This window comes from Dama dama, chromosome 26, assembly GCF_033118175.1.
Source record: "Dama dama isolate Ldn47 chromosome 26, ASM3311817v1, whole genome shotgun sequence".
Lineage (NCBI taxonomy): Eukaryota > Metazoa > Chordata > Mammalia > Artiodactyla > Cervidae > Dama > Dama dama.
The window spans coordinates 23,258,349-23,277,557 of record NC_083706.1 but is presented as its reverse complement, the minus strand read 5'-3'; the positions used below and the strand labels follow the sequence as shown (position 1 = coordinate 23,277,557).

Here is a 19,209-nt window from a genome sequence, read left to right as displayed (position 1 = left end):
GTGAAGTGGGAATATTGCTGCCCCATGTAAGTAACAGGTTGAGAGTAGGCTTGCATAAGCCTGATGATGAGCTGGAGACTCTCAGACTTCCTAAGAGGACCAGGAGAGGAATTCAACCAGGACAGGTGCATAAGTGTAAATCCAGCTTGGAGGATTTAATCCTCCCAGAACTTGATTTACCAGAGCTCTGTGTGCCTATAACTGTGCTGGATGATGTGGGAATCACATTGGTTAGGTTTTCTTTTTCTTTTTTAAATTTATTCCTTTATTTTTGGCTGTGCTGGGTCTTTGCTGCTGTGCGTGGGTTTTCCCTAGTTGCAGTGAGCAGGGGCTGCTCTCTGGTTGTGGTGCATGGGGTCTCTCAGGCTGTGGTTTCTCTTGTTGCAGACCCAGGCTCTAGGGTGTGGGCTCGGTAGTTGTGGAACACGGGCTTCGTGACCCAGCGCCATGTGGAATCTCCCTGATCAGGGATCGAATCCACGTCCTCTGCACTGGCAGGTGGATGGATTCTTAACCTCTGGACCACCAGGGAAGTCCTAGTTATGTTTTCTTATTTGTATTTTTTCTTTCCCTTCTGCAGGTTCCTGTAATTTTTCCCAGAAAGCCCTTGCCCATTCCTCACGGTCACCTTAGGTCTCTCTGTCTTTTGGACCTTGTTCCTGTCCTCTGAACAGAGCTCAGCAACTTGGACTAAAAACATTTGTTTTTGTGAGATTTTTGGTCTCACAAAAATTAGTTTTGGTCTCTCAAAAATTAGTTTTAAAGCCCCCACCCCTCAGGCAACATTTTACTATTAGAAATTGCCTTTAGTTTCCATATTTTATTTTATATTTCATGTCTTTTTGAGGCTACTTGTGTTCATATCTCTCTTATGTTGAGTCAGCTTAGATTCTAAAGCATACTAAGAAAAAGGTGATCTCAGATAATCTCATTGAAAAAGGGAAAAAAAATCCTGTAATATTCACATAGTCTACTTTGTAACTGACTTCTGAAAACAGTTAGTGGAAAATGTTACAGATGAATTATTTCTAAGGTTGGCTAAATTATTTCAAGAGCTGGAAATTATTTCTTCACCACCCCCTTCCATCTCCTTGGTACAGCTGACTTGTAGTACCTGGCTTATGAAAATACTTCCTGGCCTTCAGAACTCACCAGTTGACATTATAGCCTTTGAGGGTCGTTTGGAGCTATCCATAAAATCACACTTTGCAGCCTTAATGAAGCAGCTTTCTCTCTCCTACCCAGGCATTTGCCACGCAGTTACTGCTGTTTTAAATTGTCCTGCTGTTACTGTTCACCGGCGTGACTTGGAAATGATGTAGAAATACGTGTCTTCTCCCTCTTTATTGTGTAGCATAAACGCAGACCTCCTTCCACTTTGAACACTTTTTTCAGTCTTTGTCTATAGCGGTCCTTATGCTGATTGGTGGAAGCTTGGTTTTATGCCACTGTGGCCCCACTGAGATAAATGATTTCCCAACCTTGTTGTAACAGACAATCACAAAGGACTGATAAGAGTTGAATAATAGTGCCCCCATCTTTTCCACAGTATATGCCCATGCATTTAGCTTCAGTTATTATCAAAAGGTGTTTTTTTTAAATCCAGTCTTGCCTTGTGTCCATGTTTTTATTGGCATAGGAAAATTAATGTTAATATGTATATAAAGTCTTATAGAAAGGCAAGAGAGTGGCCCATAGAAATAAGTGAAACCATTATCCAACAGTATTCTAAAATATTAGTGTTCACAGTTTTGTGTTACAGCAACAAATGTTTTGTTAGTACCTATGTGATGGTGCGGGCTTCTCAGGTGGCTCATGGTAAAGAATCCATCTGCCAGTGAAGGAGATGCAGGTTTGATCCCTGGGTCAGGAAGACCCCCTGGAGAAGGAAATAGCAACCCACTCCAGTATTCTTGGAAAATACCATGGGCAGAAGAGTCTGGCAGTCACAAAAGAGTCAGACATGACTGGGTGACTAAAACAGCAGCAATGTATGATGGCAGGCTTTATGAATCAGTAGCAGCTTACTTTATGAATTGGATAATTTATCAGAAAATTTATCAGAAAATTGTAATTTGTCAGTCTATAGTCAGTCAATGCCCAGAATGAGTGTGCTGGCCAACAGTTAAACATCTATCCTGGATCCTAGATCTTGAAGTATATTGTTAAGTTTTGTATGTGAGAGAGTTGCACATTGGTGAAAATTTACCCATTTGCTTTAATGTATTTTTAAGGCATGTGGTTAACTGTAATGTTGAGATTCTAAGCTAATGGAGGGCATGATAGGGGACTTTTGAATGAGGAGTTCAAGCATATTAGAGAAGATGGGAAGACTTTGGTCTTTTACCTCTGAGAACATGTTGAGAACTTGATAGACTCCTCAGAAAGAAAAAAGCACGTCTTTGAAACCCAAAAGGCAAAAATTTGGTTTTTCAAGAGCAATGAAAAATAAATAGCTATAAGATTGGTGACAGTTTTGGGTGCTAATAGCTACCTTTGAAGCCTCACAACTTTTGTGAGAAAAGAATCAGGCATTAGACAGTTGTGAGAGAACAGTTGTGAGACAGTTGTGAGAGAGACAGAGACAGTTGTGAGAGAACCAGACTCCGGCTCACGAAAGACTAGCCTGTGGAGCCTAGGGACCCGTGGGAGTGGGCTCCAGGCAAATCCAGGAGGACTGTGGCAAACAGTCTGGGGAGAGGGGGGGGGGGGTCCCAGGATGGGCTGTGGAGGTAATCTAAATTATTGATCTGAATTTGTGGAAATGGTTATTTGGGCAGAGGTTGACGTGGAGGTGCGTGGATAGTGGCAGAGAGGAAGTGAAATCCTGAGGAAGGAAAGGTGAACCACACAGCAGGGCCTGAAGCGTGTTAGGGGCAGTGCTGAAGCAGAGGTCATGAACCAGAGGCCCATTTTGAGAGTTGTCTGGGCTGCTGGTTCGGTGAGGAACTGGAAAATTCCACCTTTGCCTAGTGTCAGTATCACTTCTAACCTCTCTGACAGCACAGACTTGAGCAGGTTGGTTGAACAGACATCTCTGATAAGGTGCCCAACACTCTGCAGTATTTGTTTTAGCGATTAAGTTGACAGGATGGAACCAGGGAATGTGTGCTTAAGAAACTGTATGCCGGTGCTTATTTGTGACTTAATATCAGGTACAGTCTGATAAGGAAACTGGCTGTTTTATATGTTTCATATAAGGAAGCCTACTTTCAAATTAAACACTCAAGAGTTACAGTGGCATAGAACAATTACCTATTAATTACCTTTTAGGGTTTCCTGATGACTAATTTCTTTATTGTCTACTTTTCATGTCCCTGTTTTATTCCTTTGTAGTTTTGTGCAATTAAATAAGAAACACCTTAGAAATTTAAAGGAGGATGTTGTTTCAGAGGCAGCGATAATTCAGTAATCAAACAGTTCCCAAGCATCTGCTATGGTAAATGGTTGGCTAAACCCAGGGACACCCAGATGAAAAAACAACAGCAGCAAAAAAAAAAAAAAAAAAAACCAGAAAGAACTTTGTAGATATTTGCCCCAAGGAACGGTAACACAGTCTGAGTTGTGGTCAGGGCTGGGGGGAGACTGAAGGAGCAAGGAAATGTCTGTCTTTATTCCAGCCCCCGTGGAAAAAGGTCCCAAGATATGACAGCTGGAGAACAGATCCAACTGGAGAGCCACCAAATGAGTGGTGTTGTACCTCCAGATGTTTCACAACGAACCAGAACGCGGAGAGGCCAGAGTTCTGGACTTGAGCTGTGTCATTGCACCCCAGTGTCAGGTAGACACACATCCTGGTGATGGAGAATTGAGATTGAGCGGCGTGCATATGCAAACTCAGTCCCATGTTTTTGAACCAGTCTTCCAAGATCAAGTTAAAGTCCCACTTCAGGTCTCTCCAGCCTCGTCTTGGAAAATGACTTTGACGTTAAGATCCCTCCCTGGCTCCATTTGGCTATTGGTTGAGTCGTGTCTCTAGTGGAGGAAGGAAAAACTGCCTCTTGAGAGAGATTGGGGGAGCTCAGACAAAGAGGATCTCACATCTACTGAGAAGAAGCCCTCAAAAATAGGAAAGTCCTATGTCTGGTGGTTGGTGTTTGCCCATGATTTCCCTTTTACATAACCTGTGTCTCTACTTAAAAGGGAAGGGAGTTTTTCCAGCTTACTCTGTTGCCTCATGATGCTTTCCACATGCCTTTCTGTCTCATACCTTTTCTCCTTCCTTTCTACTAGACCCCGTGGTTCTGGCTGCCGCCTATAGCCTTATTCTGTTAGTGATTTTCACATATGGGTTGGTTCTACCATAGTTTTTTGGTAAAAGTGATAAAGCCAAGTTTTCCAAGCTTTCTCTCAGCAACCTTACTAATGTGCTTCTCTTCCCAGCTTGACTTGGGCAGTGTTGGGTAAATGGTGCATCATCAGTTCATTTATTCATTGTTTTGCTATGTGTCAAAGTTGGGTGGACGCTCTGTGGTGACTAGAGCAGTGTGCTATGCAGATGTTAAGTGATTTTTATTTTTAAAGAAAAAGCTGAAAGAAAGAATGAGTAAATTTTAGCTCTATCCTTCCACCCCATGGGCTTCCCTGATGGTTAAAAATCTGCCTGCAGTGCAAAAGACCTGGATCCAATCCCTGGGTCAGGAAGATCCCCTGGAGAAGGGAATGGCAACCCACTCCAGTATTCTTGCCTGGAGAACCCCATGGACAGAGTGGGTGCTACAGTCCATGGGGTCGCAAAGAGTTGGACTCAACTGAGTGATTTACACTAGGATTAATACAACTACTACGGCCCCCCACCCTACTCCCCCAAATGAAAGGGTTAAAATGTGCAAAGGAGAAACGTAAGCTTACTTGGATTGTAAAAATTATTGTGTTTCTAAAACTGTAGCAGTTGGGTCAGGAAGAAGATGTGAGGAACTTCTCTCCTGGGCTCTGAAGGCTGTCTGGGAGTGGGAAAAGAAAGGCCAGAGAGGGATTGCTTCCTAATCAACTTCCTCCCGCCTTAAAGCATTGTCAGTGTTCTTTCTTCCCGGTGTCAGAGCCACTTCTAATAATTACTGCTTTCAACTAAACAATAGTAGGCATTCAGTTCACAGGGAAAAAGAAATGACATGGGTCATTCATAGGCTGCAGTTCTTCCTAGTCACTCAAATTCAATGTAGTCTGATGGACAAGGCCATTATGGCCTATTAATAGCTTCACCGTCTCAGATGGCAGTGATTACTTCTTTAATATCACTGATAAAATAAAAGAGAAAAATCTACACATCAGAAGCACTCCTCCCCACCCCAGCCTAGAGGTAATGTAGATACAGAGTGAATGTTTAAAACATTTTAAACATCTTTGAAACAAAGCTTTTTTTAAAAAAAAAAAAAAAAGTATATTTGAAGTCGTGCCCCAGCATGGCACAAATCACATTTTAGAAAATGCATTGGAAAAGGTTTCTCAAGCATTTTAAAGAGGTGTGATTTGATTGTTAAATGTATTCTTCTCTAGATAAGTATAGTGGTCATTTAAAAACATTAATTATAGGCTGTGTCAACAAGATCACTTTTGGTTTTGCTATGTGCAATACAAACTCACAGACTGGAACGTTGGATGTGAAAAAAAGTAAATTCTACCCTTTCCAGTGGTATAGTGACTGCAGAAGAAGAAATGAGAACACCAATTTTGGTTCCACCATCACTTTGCTGAGATTTTGAAGAAGATTTAGCCCTGGCAACTCATTACCTCATCTAGAAAATGATGGGATAGGTTTAAATCTCTAATGTCCAGTAACATTCTAAAGCTTATACTTCAATAAATATGGCTTTATCTAAAATATACTTGGTCATCATGGTTAATAAGTCATGATCTCAATAAGAACTTTTTTTTTGGCGCCTTAAAAACAGAACAAAAAAAAAACCCAAACCAAAACAAAACAAAAATAGCCTTATCCTCATATCTCTCAACCCAGTCCCTTCTTTTCCTGTGTTGGAAGTGAAAGTAGAATAAGAAGCATGAAAGAGAGTATACTTCTTTTAGAAAGGATCTTGTAAGAATATAAAACCAAATTCTAGCATCAAAGGACTTCAAGAAAGCAGACTTTGAGCCATAAAAATGTTTCTAGAAGGAGCAGGACTGAGAGACAGATTGGATGTGACGTTTAGCAGTATATGACTGTTGATGGGGTGGAGTGCACAAAGTGGAGATTGGATCATGTAGTTAAATGAGTGCAAAGAAGTGTCCTAGTTCTAAATAAATGCCTTGAGATGATTATAGGAAGACGTACAGATGGCAAAGGAGCGTTAAAGAAAATACCTATTTTCAAATACACTGGCCAAAAGGGGAAGCTTAGAATTTCTGCCCATTGTGCCTAATGGATAAAAGTGGATGATGGAAGACATTGGCGAGGCAGGGGTTTTTAAATATGCTTTTATTCTTTGTCATTGTAGTATGAATTAAATATGAATATATCATTGGAGTAAGTCCCAGTTTTGATGAAAGGCCGTAAAACTAAACTAAAATAAAGAAAGAAGTAGGTCAAGGGTCACTGGGAAAGCATGTCTGTTTCTTTCAGTAGGGCTTTCTGGAACATTGCCCGCAGGATTGAAAAGTGCTTTCTCAGATCCATTAGGTGTTTTTGAGAAATCCTGGAGCAGTGGTTTTCAAAGTGTGGCCGTGGAACCCCTGAAGCTCTCGAGACCCTTCAAAGGGTTTTCATAATAACCCTCGCTGTTAACTGGCCTTGTTCATTCTGATGCTTTCCTGAGAATACAGTGGTGTTTCCCAGAAACTACATGACTTAGAATATCGCAAAAGAGTAAATGCAGAGGGAGATGGGAGAATCCATATGTCTTCTGTTAAACTAAACCTTAAAAACAGTTTCAAAAATGTAAAACAGTGCTACTTATCTATTTTTTTTTTAAATATAGGGCTTCTCCCCAACTCTCCCCCCAATGTTATTTATGATGTTTTCTTAAATAACATCTTAAATATAAGATTATTTCTTATTAAATGAATTAGTATTTAAAGTTTTTTTTTAAGTTTTAAGATCTAATAGTGTACATATCAATGAATATAATCTATCTCCAAAACTCTTTGGAAACCCTTGAAAATTAGGAAGTGTGTAAAGGAGTCCTGAGACCAGAGGTTTAAGAATGACCATCCTTAGAGGATAAGCAGTTTCTCTGACCCTTAGAAGAGGGCAAAGGTGACTTTATTAAACTGTGGGAGAGGCAATTATCTGTAGTTAGCAGTTACACAGAAGTTAGCAATAATACTAACTTGAGTGCCTTCTCCTTGGTTACCTCTAAGGTCGTTCCTCAGTAGGAATTCTTATTTAATGTTGTTTTGTTTAGTTGCTAGGTCGTAACCAATGCATTTGTGACCCCATGGACTGTAGCCTGCCACACTTCTCTGTCCATGGGATTTTCCGGGCAGGAAAGCTGGAGTGGGTTGCCATTTCCTTCTCCAGGGGATCTTTCCCACCCAGGAAGCGAACCCACATCACCTGCATTGGCAGGCGGATTCTTTACTGCTGAGACACCAGGGAAGCTCTTATTTGATGACTTACAACAAAGTCGTCAAGGCTATTGGTATTCTTTCCATTTTATAGATAGCAGCAAGTTAGAATCAGAGGAGTGATTTCCTCCAGGGATCATGAAAGAAAGTTAAGTAAAGCTGGAATCATTTAGTGCTTAGGACTCCCAGTCCTGTATGTTTCCCCATCATTTCACTGACTGCAGCGGCGCTGGGATGGATCATGAGTGTTCTTCTAGTGGACCACAGCGAAGTGCGTGGTAAAGTCTGCCTCCTTCTGGAGGACAACTTCTGTCAGATCAGTTTAAGATTTCTATGACAAAATAAGTAACAGCTATCGCTAATACCCTGAATGATGTCAGTACGTTTGAAATTCACTCACCAAGTAGAAAAAAAAAAAAACAGAAATTACAGAAAGATGGGAGAAAATACACCTGGGGAAAATACAAGGAAACAGATCCCCAATTTTTTTCAACACAGCATGAGGACATCCTGCGAGAGGATAACACACCATGATGGCCCAGGGGACAGCGGGGGCCTGTAAAGTTGAGTATTTGCCGGTATGTTAGTGCCCAGGGAAAAAGAGCCCAAGTGATAATACTGTAATGTAATGCCTTGTCCAGCAGGCTAAGAAGCAGCTTCTTTTAGAGGAGTGTCTAGTTCTGTAGTTCTAGTTGTAAAAAGATGAGAAGTGGGGGAGTTGGAGAAGAGTGTTCATGGGATATTTAGCACATGGGATTCTGGGTGGGAGTGAGGAAGGATGAAAAGAGGATTAGCATTGGCAGTGGGTCAGGTGGAGATAATTGGTAGTTGCCTGTGGTGGGGCAAACTGTGTGTTTCTCTGATTTGAGCACCATGAGTTGGTTGGGATCTTTTGGAAATACAGAATATCTCTGCTCCATACTTGATTATGTCTAGCAGATGTTGCTTTTATGTGTTTGAGTTCAATTTGCAGAATGAACATGGTGTCGTAAAAGCATACTGCTAAAAACAGAAGAGAGGAAACCGGTTAACTGGCCTGTCACCAGGACAGTTTTAAGAAGGGACAGGCTTTTAGCTGTGGCCTGTCTGAACTACAAAAGTGAGAATAATCTAAGAAGAAAACCAGTGACATGACATGTTTATTGATGTAAACTGTAAATAAAGAATGTTCAGTCACATTTTTAGAAAACATGTAAGATATTCAGCAGCTGATTAAGGAGGGGACTCTCACAGGATGCTTGCCTCCTTCCTATACTTCATCCCCTAATATTTAAAAAAGAAATTGTTTTCTTGCAAAATTTGCCAGTGATCCAAAAAATAAATAAATAAAATCTTCCCTTTCCATGACTCAGTATCTTCAGGTTATTACAACAAACCTTTTCAGCTTTTGAATCTTAGCAGAGTCAAAATATTGAGTTGGTTCACCAGCACTAAATGATTAGATTTTTGCTTTATGCATGTTTTAAAAGCAGGCCTTGATATAGAAGGTTTATTTACGTAACAGTGCTATTGCTCAATGCCCTTGCATTTTTCTGCACATGCTATCTTAATGGAAATTTACTGGAAAATTCCTGCCAGAATAAACACATTCCTTCAGAAGCGAAAGGCTTAATGTACTTTTCGTTCAACAGCACCTCTTTCCTGTGAGCAGATAAAACACATTATTTGGCATTAGTCATTATACTTCATACATTCCGCAGTTCTCATCATGGGGCTAAGGTTGTAGAAAATAGGAATATAGTAGACAATCTTAAAATGAGAGGTAAAACAAAAGCAAGGAAGGGCATCCATATACCTGACATGAAATCAAAAGTGAATTTGGCAGATACTCTATAAAATTAGTTTGAGCTAGTCCTGATGATAAAGCAGGATTAAGGATTATGAACCAAAGATCAGTTGAGCTGGTGATCACAGAAGTAAGAAATATAGTTTACTTTTCATTTCTAAGAGAAAGAGAGCATTTTCATTTGCATTTTAATTTAAGAATCAGAAGTGTAAACCCTACATGGAGAACGCTGATGGTATCATGGCCACGGGGTGAGAGAAGGGACCAGAGTGGGATATAAGGATGTAAACAGGAGTTGGGGCAGGGAGGGAGGAAGTGTCTCTGAATTAAGGGATGGGGAGGCAAACAATACACAATGGAGGCTAGAGGAAAGAGATTCACACAAACACGTCTAGACTTCCTCTTGTTGGCCCTCATTTAACACCACCGCCCTCCCCCCCCCCACACCACCACCCCAGGACTGCTACTGGGGCGAGATGATAGGAGTTGTTCCAGTAATAAAAATGTGTAATCAAGGCAGAGAGAACCATTTTTACAGGGCTAAAACTGGCCAATTAGCATATTACAGTTAAGTCAGTTATATTACATTTATTTGTAGCAATAAGTAATTAACTTCTTTGACTTTTTCTGAGAAGTGAGTTGGAATTAAACTACTGGGTAGATTGCATTAGAGTTTAGTGACCTTCTTCCTTATGCCATATTAAATCCTACTGTTTTAAATAATTATGGGAGAAGCCAGTTTTAATGTGAAAATATTCACACACTATTAAAGAATTTCATTTTATTGCATTTCTTTTTATTTTCTGTATGTGCAGTTAGTAAAACCAGTCTCGAAAGAGTGTATCACTTCCTAATGTCCTCTTGGGAGATTAAAAAAGTGATTTGAAATTAGAATAACAAAATACTTGTTAACCAATTATTATCTCTACTCAAATTGTATTTCTAAAAAATTATTGAATATAAAGGGGAAAAACATAGCTGAAAAATTTCCCCCTTCAAGTAATAAGGCTTTTCCTCTTCTATCTCAATACAAACAATCATGAAACAATTCAGTATTTCTCTTCTATATGGGTTTTTATTTTTAGGCCTTTTAATTCAATTTTGGTAGTAGGTAGGATATGATTTATAAAGAAAAAATATAGTTGAAGTTATTAAAAAACCACCATATTCACGTATCCCTTCTTCATAGATTATATTTATAAGCTAAATGTTTAAGAGGTAATTCTCAACTTATTCAGAATTGCCAATAAGTGCATTTTACCACTTTTTAAAATATATGTAAGTAACAGGTACATTTATAAGTGTAAAGATTAAATGTTGCTTTCTAAAATAGGGTGTAACAGTAAACTTAATATACTATCCTTTTTTTGTTTTGGTTCCAAAAAATAAAAGGAAAATTCAAACGGTACCTCATTCATTGTTTGCAGATATTTGCTGTCTAAAGGTTGACTGAGTTTGATTTATAATTATCAATGATAAATATGAAATACAGTGTACATTCAACCCCAATTTTATTAACCTTTAATCAAGATTTAGCCTGTTGCTTTCTAAGAACAAAGTTTTAGGTTTAAAGGAGCCTTAAAATAATTTAAGTGAAAGGGAAATGGAAAAATATTTATCACATAGCTGTTTGTTCATTGCCAAAGTTTTCTGTAGAGAATGAAACTTTTCATTCTACAGGCGTGTTATAATCAGTAGCCTCTCAAGGTAAACAGTTTCAGAGCAAGCATCTCTTTGGTTTTGTTAAGGAGAACCTGAGTCTCCGAGTTCTCCAGCTTGGTGTTATGATATTGTAGAAACAGTGCTGCTTCCTCATGTGCTAAAATGAACCGTGTTTTCTTCTGACTTTACAGTAGAAGATATGGCCAGTATACTATGAACCAGGAAGTCACCAAAGTCACAGAAAGACCTCCATTTGATCGATCAGGTTCCCAGGATTCTTTGGATGAACTCTGTATGGAAGCTTATTGGACTGAACTAGAAAATATCAAGAAATCTCATGAGAACAGACAAGATGATCAACAGGTGGTCATTGTCAAAGAGCCTGATGGTAATAATGAAATTAATAAAACTTTTTCTTAGTTTATTTTGTATGTATTGATGGGAAATGAATACATAGGAAGAAAGAAATTAAAATGAGAAAAACCAGGAAAAAAAAAATGGTAGTTGCCTTTCAACTTAAAAATGACTTAATTGTGGCAAATTATAGATGCCGCTGCCAAATATAAATGATATAAGTAAATTCACTGAGTTTTGGATATGGCTATACTCTTATTGGCTAAGCTTACTGTATCATAGACTCTTAGGGCTGGACTTGATCTTTGAAATCATCTAACGTCTCTTTAAGTTCCATTTGTGGTATCCTAGCCCCACGGTTGTTTGGCCTCAAGTGAGTAGAGATGCTGATGATGTTGATATTTTTCCATTGTTCAGCCAGCTTGAGCTGTTTTGATGTTCTTTATTTTATTGATTTACAATCTGTTCCACACTACCTTTGACTCATTTATTGTCAATCTACCTTCTGTGGAAGAGCAGAACAAATCTGCTCTGTTGTTTGCATGACAGCTTTTCAAATGATTGAGGATGGTTATAGTTATCTTGTTACTAGACAAATAACTTTTTTCTAGAAGGAAAAAGATTTACATAAATCAGTCCTTGGTGGTGGATTGCAAATCTGTCCTAGTCTTGGTCATCTTAGCTTTCAAACTGTTGTCTTCTAGACTGGCAACAGTGCCACAGTTTAGCCAGCTAAGTTTAGGGTAGAGATTTCGACAAGTGAAAGTGGAAGATGGTATTAGCATTTTTAGCCTCCCTATTTACTTCTCATATTTTGTTCATAATTGCTGTCCTCTCTATCTGCATTTCCCACAGTCTCCACTGTTGTACTTGATATTCTGAAAGAAGCATGGAAAAATTTACTTTTCTCCCCCTCTTAAATTTCATGCTTTTTTTTTTAAAAAAAAATCAATGTTAAATTCAAGTAGACACTAGGTTTATCATGTCTAACTCTGGCACCTATTATATTAGCTTTCTTTCCATGCCTTGTGCCGACCATAAGTTTGTAAGTGTATCTTTGATGTACAGGCTGATACAGATTCCAAAAAGGAGCCACGGTCAGTACCTTGGGACCCACAGCTAGAAGTGACCTGTTTTTCAACAGAAGACTTCTTAATGATGCTAAATGACTTAGCATCAAGTTGTTTAGTACTAAAATCTGCATAGGTTTTTCTCCTTTGCTATAACATTGCTTGGGGGAAAAAAAGCAACCATTAATACTTGAAAGAGGAAAGTTGGAGATTTTCCTTAATTTAACCCATTGATTTTGTAAAAGAAAATGATAGCCAGCTCATTCTTTCATTTGGGTTCTCTTTCATTTTACTCTCATTCTTTCTCACTTTACCAATCCAGTTAAGCTTATTTGTAATAATAGTATCTTTCAACCTTTCTGATCAATGTTTCAAGATGACAGCAGCATACCGGTGGCCTGGTTAGTAAGGAGAAAACATTGTGCGGAAAGAAGCCCTCAATCCTGATACACAGCTGTGTGTCAGCTACATCATAACTCTCCAAGGATAACGTGGATTCAGAAAATGTTGCTCATGATGTGATTATCAAGAATTGGGAGTGTTTATACACACCCATGCCTTTTCTTGGACTTTAAATTGAATTTTACCTCTACTTTTTAATGGAACAAGCCACTCTGTATTGTAATCTTGGGTCTTCCCTTATGGCAGTATCAGCTTTTTCTGATCATTTATTTATACTGAGTTCTACTTTAATATCTTTAATAATCATGGTGAGTTTTTATGTCAGTGAACAGTTTTTGTTGCCTGGAAGGCAGAATACCCCTCACTGCCTTATGTTTCTTGACGTCAAGGTTTTTGATACTTTATTTCTGCCCACATGGAGTCTCGATAGTAGAGAAGCTATAGACAGGCACGCTGGTCAGTGCTCCATCTTGTGCTGTGGGCTATAATGGAGCTCTGCGAAGTTCTCTCCATGTGATATGCTCACATTTGGTTATCTCATCTGTAAAAGATGAGAAAACAGAGTCAGCTTGAGGCTAAGTGACTTGACCAAAGTGATGTGGCCATCAAGGTGCAGGAGTGGAGTATGGACAGACCTTTTGTGTCCCAAGTCCTTGGTTTTTCGATGTCCTCTCTAAATGTGGAGCTTGGAGTAAATCCATTCTGGTTGTCCTTCAGTTTTTCTACAGTCATCAATAAATTTTTTTTTGGTCATGCCTCACAGCAAGTGGGATCTTAGTCCCCTGACCAGGGACTGAACCCTCGCCCTCTGCATTAGGAGCCTAGACCATCAGGAAAGTCTTGAATTGCCAATAGATCTTACACAATATTTGCTGTACTGGTTACTCCCTTTCAGTGTTTTGAATTGATTCAGTTGTTTAATTAGTTTCCTATAATCTACTTTTTTTTTCCCTGAAAATAGTTTGTTTTTTAAAAAAAAAATTGTAAAGAAAGAAAAGCAGGACTCTGGTATGCTGACTAGGCGGTTAAAAAATTAATTTGAAATTGATTAGTTCCTGATGTCCAGATGCTTTTTACTTCTTTGCCACACTGTCAGCTACAGAGAGCAGAGAAAATAAGCCTTTCCATCAATTAGAGTCGAACTCTGGGATAGTGCTGAATGTAAGCCAAGAAACAGGGCTTTAATGGCCATCCCCAGCATCGACTTCCTTCTGTAACTTGATGGAAGTAAGTTATCTTTTCATTGCTTGCTCATCTCTGGAAAGGGAACAGTATTATCTTCCCCTAGTTAATCTGCAGGGAAGTTATAGAGGTTAATCACATGTGAAGTCATTTAAAAATTTTAATTGAGTATATATGAAATGGATCTAAAACTTGATATCTTTATGGCTAGAGTTTATGGCAGTGGTCCAAGTTTCAGATAATGATTCTTAGCACTGTGGTTGGGTTATGGTACAAGAGTTTCAGTAAGAGTTTTTAAAACAGTTTTTAAAAATGTAGAAGTTCTCCTATTTTGTGATTTAAATGCCATTTTTTCTCTGCTTTCTCAGAGGGAGAGTTGGAAGAAGAGTGGCTTAAGGAGGCCGGTTTGTCCAATCTCTTTGGAGAGGCTGCTGGAGATCCCCAAGAGAGCATGGTGTTTTTATCAACGCTGACCCGGACGCAGGCGGCAGCTGTTCAGAAACGAGTAGAGACAGTCTCCCAGACCTTGAGGAAAAAAAACAAACAGTACCAGGTCCCTGACGTCAGAGACATATTTGCTCAACAGACAGGGTCAAAAGAAAAGGAGGTAGGTTTTCTTTCTCAGTAACGTAGAGGAATAATGGTTCAGACTCAGTTGAATGCATCCAGTTAAATTCGTATCGTTATAAACTTAATGGGCATGTTTATGTAAAGCCACCGTGGCTTAGCTGGTAAAGAATCTCCTGCAATACAGGAGACCCTGGTTCAATTCCTGGGTCGGGAAGATCCACTGGAGGAAGGATAAGATACCCACTCCAGTATTCTTGGGCTTCCCTGATGACTCAGCTGGTAAAGAATCTGCCTTCAATGCTGGAGACCTGGGTTTGATCCCTGGGTTGGGAAGATCCCCTGGAGAAGGGAAAGGCTACCCACTCCAGTATTCTGGCCGGGAGAATTCCATGGACTCTATAGTGGATGGAGGTCACACAGAGTTGGACATGACTGAGCGACTTTCACTTTGACTTTTCATATGTAAGGCACAGAAGCTCCATGCTGGCCGTGATCAAGAGGGATTCGATCCCTGTCCTTCTAGAAGTTACCTGCTGCTGCTGCTGCTAAGTCACTTCAGTTGTGTCCGACTCTGTGTGACCCATAGATGGCAGCCCACCAGGCTCCCCCGTCCCTGGGATTCTCCAGGCAGGAACACTGGAGTGGGCTGCCATTTCTTTCTCCAATGCATGAAAGTGAAAAGTGAAAGTGAAGTCACTCAGTCGTGTCTGACTCTTCGTGACCCCATGGACTGCAGCCTACCAGGCTCCTCCATCCTTGGGATTTTCCAGGCAAGAGCACTGGAGTGGGTTGCCATTGCCTTCTCCGAGTTACCTGCTGATGGGGAAAAAAATGAAACAAGTTAAAATTCTCTGTGACAGTCCTTGCATTCAGTGTCCTTGGAGCTTTGGGAGTGCCCCAACCCCCTGGACAGTGTGACTGTTAGTTGTTACTTAGAGAAAGTCAGAGGCAGGAGGTTCTTTTTTCCACATTACTCTTGTAGGAAAATTTGCTTTTTTTAAAGACTCACATGGGGATGAATGGAAGTGGAATGCAAGGAAGCTAATTGCAGCTGAATTATAAAACAGGAACCCTGAACATGAAATAACTTCCCCTTTGTGTCTAGTGCCTAGGATGTAGAGGATTGGAATAGATATTTGCCACGATGATGAATTTATTAGTGGAAGCTGTTGGGAGTCTGGTGCAGATCTGGGGCTGATGGTTGTCTGAGAAAGCATGGTACCAGTCGGAGACCTGAATGGTCTAGAACAGTGTTATTCAGGATAGCCATTTGGTAGGTTGTTTATGGAGTGCCCATGAGGACCTAAAGAGCTTCCCAAAATGAAAATTAATATCTGCTCTGGCAAGAAACAGTCATGCTACAAAGAGAAAAAAAGGTCAGCTGAACTTAATGGTGTTTTTAGGGTCAAAGTTGGTTTACACGTTGAACTCTTCTCAGATGACAGTTAGCATAGCTCTGGTCCAGAAGACCCAGTGGGGTGGATGGAGTAAGAACAGTCAGAAGGGATCTTAAGTGAGGGTTGTAGTGATGATCATAGCAATCGTTAGAGCAGTAGCTACCACCGCTGAACACTTACTGCTTTCCACGCCTTATTTCTTTTCATTCTTAGAGCTGTCCTATGAGTGAGGTTTCACTTCTATACTACCGCCGAGGCTCATAGACTTCAAGTAACTTGCTCAATGGTCCCATAGATAGTAAACCCAAGTTTGTCAGACTCTAAATATGTGCTTTTAACCACTATACATCCTACTACATTTGGGTTTACATATATAATTCTGATATTAAGTAGCCCCAGTGAATACATGAGATTGTATTTACACTATAAAGAAAGGGTAACAAAAGTCTTTTTTAAAAATTTTGGGAATAAGAAGACACATTTAAGGTATCTTTCTGTCATATAGAGGGTTTTTTGGCTTTTTGTAAACATTTAATTCTTCTAAGAAATCCTGCATAGTTGCAGATTGCTACTCTGTTTGCATGGTCAATTGTAGATCAAATCCAGTCCATTTTATGGGAGTTTTGGGGTCACAGGATTGCTCCAGATAGATCTGTTGCTGCTGTGAGGCAGTTAGACACTTGCGTGCCACCCATTTGTTATTTGGAACATCCACTGGGGTTGAAGGACTAGACTGCTTTTTTACAGCAGAAAAAAAATGAATAATAAGGAAATCTAGTGTTATTGGCATTTCCCTCCCAATTAAAGAGCCCTCCCTGAGGGAGTTAAGAGGAAGCCAAAAGTGGGAGGGGACAGAGAACTGAGCCTCAGCAAACCATCCTCCGTGGGATTCCTGCCAGTCTTGAAGAGGATGTTGCTTCTCAGTGCTAGAAGCAACATTTTTTAGTAAATCCTTGCTAATGTCTGAATCACATAGTTTGATTCAAGGTAATTGGTGGATTGTATCAGCTGATGGAGTCAGAGAAACAGCGAGAAACAGCACAAGTGAATTAAAATAATGTTAACTTACTCTTTCTGCCTTTAATTGAAATATGACCACCCGTTAGAAATATGTCCTCCAATCCTCAAGTAAACATGGGCCAGCCATCTTTACTTGCATTTCTTCTATTCTCAAGTAAACGTAGTATGTCCTCCATATCCCCGGCTTCTGCACCTGTGGATAGGGAGGGCTGACTGTGCTCTGCCATTCTTTGTCAGGGACTGGAGCATCCTCCCGTGTTGGTATGCATGGGGTGGCGGTGTCCTTTAACCGATCTCCCACAGATACTGAGCGATGACTGTCCATATTCAGCTCTTCCGTGTTAAATGCTTCCTCACGAAGCCCTTGCTGACACTAGGAAATAAAATGCAGAAATGAATACCATCTGCACTGTCATCTTCAATTGCTTAGGAAAACAATTTCAACCACATGCTCCGAAATCCGTGTTCACATGTGAGATCAGAGTTACTCACTGTGCCGTGGAGGGCCAGCCTTCTGCAGGCTCGTGGGAGAGGGAGGAAGGTGGCCTTGCTCTGCCGTGTCCCTCTGTGATTATAGTCGCTGGGTACTGTCCTGCAGAGTCTAAGGAGAGCGCCTGCACGTGCCTGCCCTGATGCTCTTCTGGCCCTCCTTAGATTGCAGGTGGAGAGGGGAGTCCTTCTCTGCTACCACTTGAGCTGCGATGTGTGGGGAGGGGACTACAGAGGCGCCCTTCTTTTGTACTGAAGTGACAGTCGCTAGAATGAGTATTTTAAAAAACAATTCGTTCCGATAGACCTCTGTGTATGATTGACCTGGGCTCCCCTTCCTGCTTCCTCCTAGAGCCTCATTGGCGAGGAGGAAGTGCTGTGTGGCCACGCTGGTGAGAGGCTCTAGCTGCATCTTACTGTGCCCATAAACCCTTGGAAGGCTTCATTTCTTTGGGTGTCACTGTCCCAACCCCTCGAAAGAGGAGTTCTTTTGACTATCTAAGCTCTTATTACCTGCTTGGCAAATTAGTTGTAATTTCTCTCACATTTATTACTAGCTTTTATTTTTTAAAAAGTGAAGTATTCTATTTTTTACCTATATGTCAGTTTATAATTTTATTTTATAGCCGTGTCATTGAGAGGGAATTCACATACCATCCAGTTCACCCATTTAAAGTTTACAATGCAGAGGTTTTTAGTGTAGTTATATATATGCAACCATCACCACAGTCATTTTGGCACATGTCCATCATCTCCAAAAGAAACCCCATACCCGTAGCAGTCATTCCTTGTTTTCCCCTCCTTACACCTAGGCAACCACTGATCTTTGTCTCTGTGACTTGCCTGTTCTGAAGGTTGCGTAGAAGTGGAACCACACAGGATATGGTCCTGGTGACTTTCACATCACGTCATGTTTTCACGGCTCATCCACGTTGTCCCATGCATCTGTGCTTTCTTTACTTTCGTTTGATTGTCAAATAACATTCCATTGTGTGGGTGGCTCGCATTTTATTTATCTACTCATTTGTTAATGGATATTAACTTTTTGAGATGTCTTAATGGTGTTCCTGTTGGTGGGGACACTTGATATTGCCTGTATTTCCACAGAGCTTAATCGTATGCCTTGTATGTTGTGGGTGATCACATATTTGTTGGCTGGTTGCTTGTTAATTGTAACCGTAGTCCTTTTATTTCTGTGGTATAAGTCTGAATACACATCTTGTGCTCTACAGGTTAGTAATAGAGTTATTTACCATACCATTTCTCTGGTTGTGAGTGGGAAATGAATAAATGGCCCATTTTCTATCTTTAGGCTCCAGATGGCACAGAATCACAATCAGTCAGAACAGATGAAAACAAATACCGAGGAAAAGATGGTAAGTTGGACCCGTTCTCTTGTATTTTCTCATTTATTAGTATAACAAATAGATAAGACCGTTAGAAACATTCGTCTTCAATTCTAGTAAGCAAATTCAATTGAAATATCAAGTACCCAAGAAGATAATTACATAAGACTGAGCTTATAGTTGACTTTTGAGTTTTTAAAAATACTTGTCTATATCTATTTTAACGTTTCTATACATAGTCAGTTTTCTTGAATGTTTACCATGTGCCAGGTGCTATGCAGAGACATTTGCCTAATTTAATATACTCAAGAATGCTCTGTAGTAAATATTATTCTTAACCCGTTAGACAGATGAGAGAAGTAAGGTTTTGAGATACAAAGTCACTTCCCCAAGGCAATACAGCTAGTAAGGGGAGCCAGTGAATTTGG

At 40.1% G+C, this 19,209-nt stretch overlaps 1 protein-coding gene across 1 annotated transcript in view; it reads left to right on the top strand.

The window, feature by feature from the left end:
- ARHGAP18 (Rho GTPase activating protein 18) overlaps positions 1–19,209 on the top strand; it is a 127,624-nt gene that overhangs the window by 51,861 nt on the left and 56,554 nt on the right. Inside the window, exons 2-4 of the mRNA XM_061129974.1 lie at positions 11,143–11,339; positions 14,328–14,566; positions 18,748–18,811. Coding sequence (XP_060985957.1) covers positions 11,143–11,339; positions 14,328–14,566; positions 18,748–18,811 — 500 coding nt within the window. The remainder of the gene's footprint in view (positions 1–11,142; positions 11,340–14,327; positions 14,567–18,747; positions 18,812–19,209) is intronic.